Source organism: Myiozetetes cayanensis, unplaced genomic scaffold (assembly GCF_022539395.1).
Source record: "Myiozetetes cayanensis isolate MyiCay16 unplaced genomic scaffold, myiCay2020 scf1217, whole genome shotgun sequence".
Classification (NCBI taxonomy): Eukaryota; Metazoa; Chordata; class Aves; order Passeriformes; family Tyrannidae; genus Myiozetetes; species Myiozetetes cayanensis.
Genome location: NW_026086846.1, coordinates 1 through 10,495, shown reverse-complemented (window position 1 = coordinate 10,495; position 10,495 = coordinate 1). Strand labels below are relative to the sequence as shown.

The 10,495-nt window shown below is 62.5% G+C and overlaps 1 protein-coding gene across 1 annotated transcript; it reads left to right on the top strand.

Moving 5' to 3' along the window:
• The first annotated feature begins 1,632 nt into the window (after window positions 1-1,632).
• Window positions 1,633-8,791, top strand: LOC126635952 (glutamate receptor ionotropic, kainate 5-like). Its single transcript, XM_050307623.1, has 9 exons — window positions 1,633-1,727; window positions 2,444-2,581; window positions 3,866-3,879; window positions 4,356-4,463; window positions 4,613-4,654; window positions 5,856-6,034; window positions 7,160-7,213; window positions 7,637-7,798; window positions 8,705-8,791. The coding sequence occupies exons 1-9, from the start codon at window positions 1,633-1,635 to the stop codon at window positions 8,789-8,791; spliced, it is 879 nt and encodes a 292-aa protein (XP_050163580.1).
• Window positions 8,792-10,495: the final 1,704 nt, after the last annotated feature.

Below are 10,495 nucleotides of genomic sequence, written 5' to 3'. Positions count from 1 at the left end.
AATCCATGGTCCCGGATCCACATCCCCCCATTCCGGTTCCCATTCCCAGTCTCCCCTGCTTCCCCCCTCCCAGATTCCCACCGCCCTCCCCGATCCGATCCGATCCTGATCCCATTTTCCCCGAATCCCAATTTTGGGGGTCCCAAACCGGGGCGTGGGGGGGAGGGGCGAGGCCTGGGGGTCCCCCAGGTTGAATTTTGGGGGGTGGGGGGGCCGGGTTTTGGGAGGTTTTTTTGGGGTTTTTTGGGGGTTGATTTTTAGGGGTTAATTTTTGGGGTTGATTTTTGGGGTTGATTTTTAAGGGTTGATTTTGGGGTTGATTTTTGGGGTTGATTTTGGGGTTGATTTGGGGTTGATTTTTGGGGTTGATTTTTAGGGGTTGATTTTTGGGGGTCGTTTTTGGGGGGTCCCGGAGGCTCCGGGGATTGGGGGGGGAGGAAGGGGCGGGTTTAGGGGGGTCCTGAGTGGGGAGGGGGTGGGTGGGAAGCACCGGTGGGTGGGGAGGGGTCGCCCCTGGTCCTTCACCCCTCCCCCTCCGTTGCCAAGGCAGCCGCAGCATCCGTGGAGCCGGAGCCGTGCCATGGCAACGGTTACCGGACACTTTTGGGAGGCTGCGGGGGAGGGGTTGGGGCAGAGGACCCCCAGGACCCCTCCCGAGCACCAGGACCCCAGGAACCCCAGGACCCCCAAACCCCAGGACCCCCAAAATCCCAGGAACCCCAAAATCCCGGGAGGGATTGGGATGGGGAACCCCCAGGACCCCACCCTCAGCCCGGGACCCCCAGGGACCCTCAGGGACCCCCGGGATCCTCCAACCCGGGACCCCAGAATCCCAGGAGGGATTGGGAGAGGAGTCCCCTAAACCCCCACCCCAGGGACCCCCAAGCTCCAGGACCCCCCTCAAAGAGCCCCAAATCCCGGCCCCTTCAGGGGACCCCAAACCCCAGGAGACCCCAGGACCCCCAAACCACCCCAGGACCCCTGGGGACGCCCCAAATTCATGGGACTGTTGGGGGGTTTGGGGGTGGGACTGCAGGGGTCCCAGGTGGGTTTTGGGGGTCCCGAGTGGGATTTTGGGAGGTGGCCACTGACGCCCTGGGGTGGGGGGTCCCAGGGGGTCCTCGGGTGGGATTTTAGGGGTCCCAGGTGGGTTTTGGGGTCCCACTGTATTTTGGGGTGGTCACTGACGCCCTGGGGGTGGGGGGGTCCCGGAGGGATTTAGGAGGTCCAGGGGGTCCCAGGGGGTTTAGGGGTCCCTCTCTGTGTTTTTGGGGTGGTCACTGACGCCCTGGGGGTGGGGGTCCAGAGGGAGTCAGGTGTGGGATTACTTGGGGTTCCCAGATGGGTTTTGGGCGTCCCACTGTGTTTTTGGGTGGTCACTGACGCCCTGGGGCGGGGGTCCCAGGTGGGATTTTGGGGTCCCGGGTGGAGTTTTTAGGGTCCACTGTATTTTTGGGGTGGTCGCTGACGCCCTGGGGGTGGGGGTCCAGAGTGGATTTGGGGGTCCAGGGGGGTCCCAGGTGGGTTTGGGGGGTCCCGGGTGGGTTTTGGGGGTCCCGAGTGGGATTTTGGGGTGGTCACTGACGCCCTGGGGGTGGGGGGTCGCAGGCGGCGGTGCCGCAGCCGGACCCCATGAGGAGAGGCATGCTGCCCCCGCCCCACGCTGCTCCTGCTCCTCTTCGTGGGCGCCGCCGCCCCAGGAGACTCCGGGCCCCCGCTGCGGATGGGTGAGAGGGGGGCAGAGAGGAGATGCTAGGGGGTCGCAGGGGGCACAGGGGGGTCCCACGGGTGTCAGGGGGTCACAGGGGTCGGGGTGGGAGATTTGGGGGGGCTGGGGGCTGAGGGGGTCACAGGGGTCCCGGGGGTCGGAGGGGGTCTGCAGGGGTCAGGGGGTGAGATTTGGGGGAGGCTCGGGGTCTGGGTGAGATTGGGGGCACAGGGGGGTCGGGGTGGGAGATTTGGGGGGTTGGGGGTCTTGGGGGGCTGGGGTCTCTGGGGGGGTTTTGGGGTCAGGATTTTTCAGGGGGTTTTTGGGGTCTGGCCCCCGTGCCACCAGCCATGCATCCTGGACAGGCAGGGGCTGCGGGCAGGGGGTTCTGTGGAGTGGGTTTGGGGTCTCACGAGGGAGTTTTTAGGTCAGGTTTTTTCAGGAGGGGTTTTTTGGGGTCAGGGGTTTTTGGGGGGTTTGGGATCAGCAGCCCCCGTGCCCCCAGCCGCCATCCTGGACGAGCAGGGGGCTGCGGGCAGGGGGGAGTTCTGGGGTTGATCGAGGAGGGTCTCTGGGTGGGTTTGGGGTCTCTGGGGTTTGGGGTCTCTGGGGGGTTTGGGGTCTCTAGGGGGGTTTTTGGGTTCAGGTTTTTTTGAGGGTTTTGGGGTCAGGGTTTTTTTGGGGAGGTTTTGGGATCTGACCCCCATTGCCCCAGCCGCCATCCTGGACGAGCAGGGGGCTGCGGCAGGGGGAGCGCCTGGCCCTGGCCCTGGCCCGGGAACACGTCAATGGCCCGGGGAGACCCCGGCCCGGCTCGAGGTCGATGTGTTCGAGGCTGCCCCGGGACAGCCAGTACGAGACCACCGACACCCAGTGAGGCACGAGGGGAGGGGACTGGGAGGGGATTGGGGGGTGTTTGGGGGGTTTCTGGGTGGGTTGGGGGACACTGGGAGGGGACTGGGAGGGACTGGGTCGGGACTGTGGGGAGGATTGGGAGAGGGGATTAGGGGGAGGTTCAGGGGGGACTTAGGGGGCACTGGGAGGGACTGGGGGGGCTTGGGAGGGGACTGGGAGGATTGGGAGGGCACTGGGAGGGACTGGGAGAGTGTTTAGGGGTTTTGGGGGAGTGGGAGGGAGAGGACTGGGGAGGAGGGCACTGGGGGGGACTGGAGGGCACTGGGAGGGAGTGGGGGCACTGGGAGGGGATTTGGGGGACTGGGTTGTACTGGGGGAATGGGGAGGGACTGGGAGAGACTGGGAGGGGTATTGGGGTAGAATGGGGGCACTGGGGGGTCTGGGTGTTCCGAGGGAACCTACTGGGGGGTCCGAGGGGTCCCAGGATGAGGAGTGGGGCCCTGGGAGGGGACTAGGGAGGCACTGGGGAGGCACTGGGAGGCACTGGGATGGACTGGGTGGGACTGGGCAGGGACTGGGGGGTCTGAGGTGGTCCCGGGGTTTCCAGCCCCCAGTCGTGCCCCTCCCCAGTGTGTCAGATCCTGCCCAAGGGTGGTCTCGGTGCTGGGCCGGGCCGGCGCCGCGGCCGCGGTCAGCTCACATCTGCGGGGAGAAAGAGGTGAGGACTCCCCAAAACACCCCAAAACCGACCAAAAATACCGCAAAGCACCCCAAAAATCCCCCAAACCCACCCCTCACGGTCAGCCCATCTGCGGGAGAAGGAGTAGAGAACACCCCAAAACTGACCAAAAATACCCCAAAATACCCCAAAAACACCCCTAAAGCCCACCTTAAACCACCCCAAAACCCCCAACCTCCCAGGACCCCAAACCCACCCCACGGTCAGCCACATCTGTGGGAGAAGGAGGTGAGAACACCCAAAAACACCCCAAAAATACCCCCTAAACCAAAAACACCCCTCCAAACTGACCCCAAAACACCGGTCAGCCTCTGGGGAAAGGTGAGAACACCCCAAACACCCCAAAAGCCCTCCCCGGAACCCCCAAACCCACCCCCACGGTCAGCCACATCTGCGAGGAGAAAGAGGTGAGGACCCCCAAAACTGCCCTAAAACACCCCAAAACACCCCGGCACCCCCTGTGGCTCACTGTGACCTCAATAAGCCCCCAGTGACCCCAATAACCCCAATGACCCCAAATGACCCCCAATGACCTAAAGCCTCCCCCAATCTCCCCATTTCAGATCCTCCCATCCAGGTGGGCCCCAGAGACGCCCCTAATGACCCCAAATGACCCCAAATGACCCCAAATTTCCAGATCCCCATATCCGGGTGGGCCCCGAGGACGCCCCCAGTGACTCCAATAATTCCCCAATGACCCCAAACTCCCTCCCGTGACCCCAAATGACCCCCTGGGACTCCCAATGACCCCAAACCCCCAATGACCCCAAACCCCCAATTTCAGATCCTCCACATCTGGGTGGGCCCGAGGACGCCTCAATGACCCCAAATGACCCCAAATGACCCCAATAACCCAAATAACCCCCCATTTCAGATCCCCCACATCCGGGTGGGTCCCGAGGACGCCTCTCAATGACTCCCAAATGACCCCAATGACCCCTAATGACTCCCAAACCCCCAATTTCAGATCCCCCACATCCGGGTGGGCCTGAGGACGCCTCGTGACCTAAATGACCCCCTGTGACTCTAATGACCCCAAACCCCCAATTTCAGATCCCCACATCCGGGTGGGCCCCGAGGACGCCCCCCGGCCCCCCCTGCTCCGCCTGGCCTCGCTCAGCCTCTACCCCAGCAACGAGGACGTCAGCGGGGCCCTGGGGGGCTCCTGAGGAGCCTCCGCGCCCCCCCGCCTCCCTCATCTGCGCCAGGCCCGAGTGTAGGGGGGATTTGGGGGGCTGGGGGGGCTGGGGGGATTTGGGGGTTTTCAGGGGGATTTAGGGGATTTGGGGGCCCTGGGGGCTCCTGAGGAGCCTTCGCGCCCCCCGCCTCCCTCATCTGCGCCAGGCCCGAGTGTAGGGGGATTTGGGAAGCTGGGGGGATTTAGGGGGTGGGGGATTTAGGGGGCTTTGGGGGTTTCTGAGGGATTTGGGGGTTTGAGGGGGGTGGGAAGGGGTTTAATGGGGATGGGAGAGGATTTGGGGGGATTTTGGGGGCACGGGGAGGAGTGTTTAAGGGGGTTTGGGGTGATGGGAGGGGTTTGGGTGGGATTTGGGTGGGATTTGGGGGAATTTTTGAGGGGTTGGGGGGATTTTGAGGGGTTTGGGTGGGATTTGGGGGTTGGGGGGGATTGGGAGAGGGTTTGGGGGTTGGGGCGATGGGAGGGATCTGGGGGTGGTTTGGGGTCCTGGACAAGGGATTTGGGGTCTCAGGGGCAGTTCCTGCTCTCCTGCAAGCTGGGGGGGCTTTGGGGGTCCTGGGTTTGGATTTGGGGTCCCAGGAGATGAATTTGGGGGTCTCAGATCTGCCCCCAGTCCTGCTGAGGCTGGAGGAGCTGGGGGGGCAGTTCCTGATCTCCCGGGAGTCGGGGGAGTTGGGGGTTTGGGGGATTTTGGGGTGATTTTTGCAGATTTTGGGGTCCCAGGGCCAGATTTTGGGTTGATTTTTGTGGATTTTGGGGTCCCCCAGGCCTGCTGAGGCTGGAGGAGCTGGTGAGGCAGTTCCTGATCTCCCGGGAGTTGGGGGGGATTTTGGGGTCCCGAGGATGGATTTTGGGGGATTTTGGTGGATTTTCAGGTGATTTGGGTGGATTTTGATGGATTTTGGGGTGATTTTGGGGTCCCCCAGGCCTGCTGCGCCTCGAGGAGCTGGTGAGGCAGTTCCTGATCTCCCGGGAGTCGGGGGGGATTTGGGGGGGATTTTGGTGGATTTTGGGGTGATTTGGGTGGATTTTGATGAATTTTGGGGTGATTTTGGTGGGTTTTGGGGTGATTTTTGTGGATTTTGGGGTCCCCCAGGCCTGCTGCGGCTGGAGGAGCTGGTGAGGCAGTTCCTGATCTCCCGGGAGTCGGGGGGGAATTTTGGGGTCCCGAGGATGGATTTTGGGTTGATTTTGGCGGATTTTGGGGTCCCCCAGGCCTGCTGAGGCTGGAGGAGCTGGTGAGGCAGTTCCTGATCTCCCGGGAGTCGGGGGGGGATTTTGGGGTCCCGGGGATGGATTTTGGGGTGATTTTGGCAGATTTGGGGGTGATTTTTGCGGATTTTGGGGTCCCCCAGGCCTGCTGCGCCTCGAGGAGCTGGTGAGGCAGTTCCTGATCTCCCGGGAGTCGCTCTCCGTGCGGGTCCTGGACGGGGAGCAGGACCCGACCCCGCTGCTCAAGGAGATCAGGGATGACAAAGTGCCCACCATCGTCATCGACGGCCCCGCTGCCATCGCTGGGCTGGTGCTGGCCAAGGTTTGGGGGGATTTATGGGGGGTTTATGGGGGATTTGGGGGTTTATGGGGATTTGGGGGATTTATGGGGGATTTGGGGGATTTATGGGGGATTTGGGGGGATTTATGGGGATTTATGGGGGTTTGGGGGTGACAAAGTGCCCACCATCGTCATCGACGGCCCCGCCAGCACGGCTGGGCTGGTGCTGGCCAAGGTTTGGGGGATTTATAGGGGTTTATGGGGATTTGGGGGCTTATGGGGATTTATGGGGGATTTATGGGGGATTTGGGGGATTTAGGGGGTTTATGGGGGATTTATGGGGTTTGGGGGTGACAAAGTGCCCACCATCGTCATCGACGGCCCCGCCAGCACGGCTGGGCTGGTGCTGGCCAAGGTTTGGGGGGTTTATGGGGGAGATTTATGGGGGTTTATGGGGGTTTATGGGGGTTTGGGGATGACAAAGTGCCCACCATCGTCATCGACGGCCCCGCTGCCATCGCTGGGCCTCGTCCTGGCCAAGGTTTGGGGGTCCTGGGGGATTTATGGGGATTTATGGGGGGAGTTTGGGGGATTTATGGGGATTTGGGGGATTTATGGGGATTTATGGGGGTTTTATGGGGGTTTGGTGGGATTTATGGGGATTTATGGGGATTTATGTGGGGAGTTTGGGGATTTATGGGGATTTGGGGGATTTATGGGGATTTATGGGGGGTTTATGGGGGTTTGGTGGGATTTATGGGGATTTATGGGGATTTATGGGGAGTTTGGGGAGGGACTTTGGGGGAGGTTTGGGTGGGGGGAGATCTGGAGGGATTTAGGGGGATTTGGGGGGATTTGGGGTTTTGTGGGGGGTCTGAGGGGGTTTTCAAGGGGTTTGGGAGGGTCTGGGGAGCTTGGGGGAGCCAGGGAGGGAGTTTGAGGGGGTTGAGGGGGATTTGGGGAATTTGAGGGGGGATTTGGAGGAGTTTGGGGAGGATTTGGGGGATTTGAGGATTTGGGGTGTTTGGGGGGATTTGAGGGTTTGGAGGCATTTTGGGGGGTTTAGAGTTGAGGATTTGGGGGCTTTGGGGGATTTGAGGGGTTTGGAGGGATTTGGGGGTGATTTCAGGGGTTTTTGGGGACACCTCCTCAATCCCCCCGCCCCAGGCCTCGGAGCTGGGGATGACGTCGACGTTCTACAAATACATCCTGACCACCATGGTGAGCCCTGACCCCTGACCCCTGACCCCTGAGTGACCCTGAGTGACCCGGGGTGACCCCTGACCCCTGACCCCATAGTGACCCCCGAGTGACCCCGGGGTGACCCCTGACCCCATAGTGACCCCGAGGTGACCCCTGACCCCTGAGTGACCCCGGGGTGACCCCTGACCCCTGAATGACCCTGAGTGACCCCGGGGTGACCTCGAGTGACCCCTGACCCCTGAGTGACCCCGAGTGACCCCGGGGTGACCCCAACCCCTGAGTGACCCCGGGGTGACCCCTGAGTAACCCCGACTGACCCCAGGGTGACCCCGGGGTGACCCCTGACCCCCGAATGACCCCAGGGTGACCCCTGACCCCTGTATGACCCCGTGACCTCCAACTGACCCCAGAGTGACCCCAATGACCCCTGTTTGACCTCAGGACTTCCCCCTGCTGCACCTGGAGTCGCTCCCCTCCCCCCCAGCCACCGTGCTGGGGTTCTCGATGTTCAACACGAGCCATCGGTTCTACGGGGAGTTCGTGCGGAGCCTCAACATGTCCTGGAGGGAGAGCTGCGACCTGGGGCCTTATCCTGGTCCTGCGGTGAGGGAAGACCCCAAAAACCTGAGAGAAACCCCAAATCTGGGAGAGAAACCCCCAAAAAATCCACCCAGGAACCCCAGATCCCAAAGGGAGACCCCAAACCCCAAAGGGAAACCCCGACATGTCCTGGAGGGAGAGCTGCGACCTGGGGCCTTATCCTGGCCCTGTGGTGAGGGGAGACCCCAAAAACCTGAGAGAAACCCCAAAAACCTGAGAGAAACCCCAAAAAATCCACCTGGGAAACCCCAAATCCCAGAGGGAGACCCCGACATGTCCTGGAGGGAGAGCTGCGACCTGGGGCCTTATCCTGGCCCTGCGGTGAGGGGAGACCCCAAAAACACCGGGAAAAACCCCAAAAACCCACCCGGGAAACCCCAAATCCCAAAGGAACCCCCAAATCCCAAAGGGAAACCCCAAATCCCAAAGGGAGACCCCAAACCCCAAAGGGAAACCCCGACATGTCCTGGAGGGAGAGCTGCGACCTGGGGCCTTATCCTGGCCCTGCGGTGAGGGGAGACCCCAAAAACCTGAGAGAAATCCCAAAAAATCCACCTGGGAAACCCCAAATCCCAAAGGAACCCCCAAATCCCAAAGGGAGACCCCAAATCCCAAAGGGAGACCCCAAACCCCAAAGGGAAACCCCAAACCCACCAGGGAAAACCCAAATCCAGGAGGCAAACCTGGGGGGTGTCTGGGGGTGGATTTGGGGGATCAAGGGATGGATTTGGGGGTTCAGGGGGTGCCCCCAATCCCACATTTCCCCCCCAGCTGTCGGCTGCCCTCCTGTTTGACGCGGTTCACGTGGTGGTGATGGGGGGTACAGGGGGTGGGTTTGGGGGGTCAGAGGTGGCTCTGGGTGTATTTTGGGGTTCAGGGGGTGCCCCCAATCCCACATTTCCCCCCCAGCTCTCGGCTGCCCTGCTGTTTGACGCTGTTCACGTGGTGGTGGGGGCCGTGAGGGAGCTGAACCGCTCCCAGGAGATCGGGGGGTGACAGGGGTGGATTTGGGGTTCAGGGGGTGGATTTTGGGGTTCAGGGGATGGATTTGGGGGGTCCTAAAGCTGACAATCCCCCCCAGCTCTCAGCTGCCCTGCTCTTTGATGCCGTGCACGTGGTGGTGGGGGCCGTGCGGGAGCTGAACCGCTCCCAGGAGATCGGGGGTGACAGGGGTGGATTTTGGGGTTCAGGGGTGGATTTTGGGGTTCAGGGGTGGATTTGGGGGTCCTAAAGCTCAAATATCCCCCCAGCCTCGGCTGCCCTGCTCTTGACGCCGTCTCACGTGGTGGTGAATGGGAGGGAGCTGAACCGCTCCCAGGAGATCGGGGTGACAGGGGTGGATTTTGGGGTTCAGGGGGTGGATTTTGGGTCCCAAAGCTTCAAATATCCCCCCAGCTCTCGGCTGCCCTCCTGTTTGACGCTGTGCACGTGGTGGTGGGGGCTGTGAGGGAGCTGAACCGCTCCCAGGAGATCGGGGGTGACAGGGGTGATTTTGGGGGTCAGGGGTGGATTTTGGGGTCCCAAAGTCACATTTCCCCCAGCCTCGGCTGCCTCCTGTTTGACGCTGTGCACGTGGTGGTGGGGGCTGTGAGGGAGCTGAACCGCTCCCAGGAGATCGGGGGGCGCCCCTTGGGCTGCGCCGCCCCCGGGATTTGGCCCCACGGCACCAGCCTGATGAACTACCTGAGAATGGCGAGCTGGAGGGCCCAAAAACACCCCAAAAATCACCGGGGGGACCCCAAAAACACCCCAAAACACCCCAAAAATCACCAGGGGGGGACACCTGAGAATGGTGAGCTGGGGGACCCCAAAAACACCCCAAAATCACCGGGGCCCTATAATAACCCTCAAAATCATCCTCTAATCCTCCCTGCCCTGCAGGTGAGCACGAGGCTGACGGGGTCTGGGGGATTTGAGGATTGTGGGGTCTGTGGGGATTTGGGGTCTCTGGGGCTCTTGGGGATTTGGGAGGGTCCCTGGGGTCTGTGGGATTTGGGGGTCCCTGGGGTCTGTGGGGATCTGTAGGGGTCTGGGGATGTCTGTGGGATTTGGGGGTGTCTCAGCTCTTTGGGGATTTGGCGGGTCCCTGGGGTTTGTGGGATTGGGGGATTTGGGGGTCCCTGAGGTTCCCATGATTTGGGGGTCCCTGGGGTTCTGGGGTCCCCCACTCCTGTCCCCGCAGGTGGAGCACGAGGGTCTGACGGGCGCGTGGAGTTCAACAGCAAAGGGCAGAGAACGAATTACAGCCTGCGCGTGCCTCGAAGAAGGGCCGCGACGGCACCAGAGAGGTGGGGGCGGGGGCGCAGCCCCTCGGGACCCCCACGGGACCCCCACAGCCCCTCGGGACCCCCACGGGACCCCCACGGGACCCCACGGACCCCCTGAGTGACCCACGGGACCCCCACGGGACCCCCGGGACCCCCACGGGACCCCCAGGGACACCCACAGCCCCACGGGACCCCCAGGGACCCCCCGGGACCCCCACAGCCCCACGGGACCCCCAGGGTGACCCCCACAGCCCCTCGGGACCCCCACGGGACCCCCAGGGACACCCACAGCCCCACGGGACCCCCAGGGTGACCCCCACAGCCCTCGGGACCCCCACGGGACCCCCCACGGACACCCACAGCCCCACGGGACCCCCTCAGGACACCCACAGCCCCACGGGGACCCCCACGGAACACCCAGGGACACCCACTG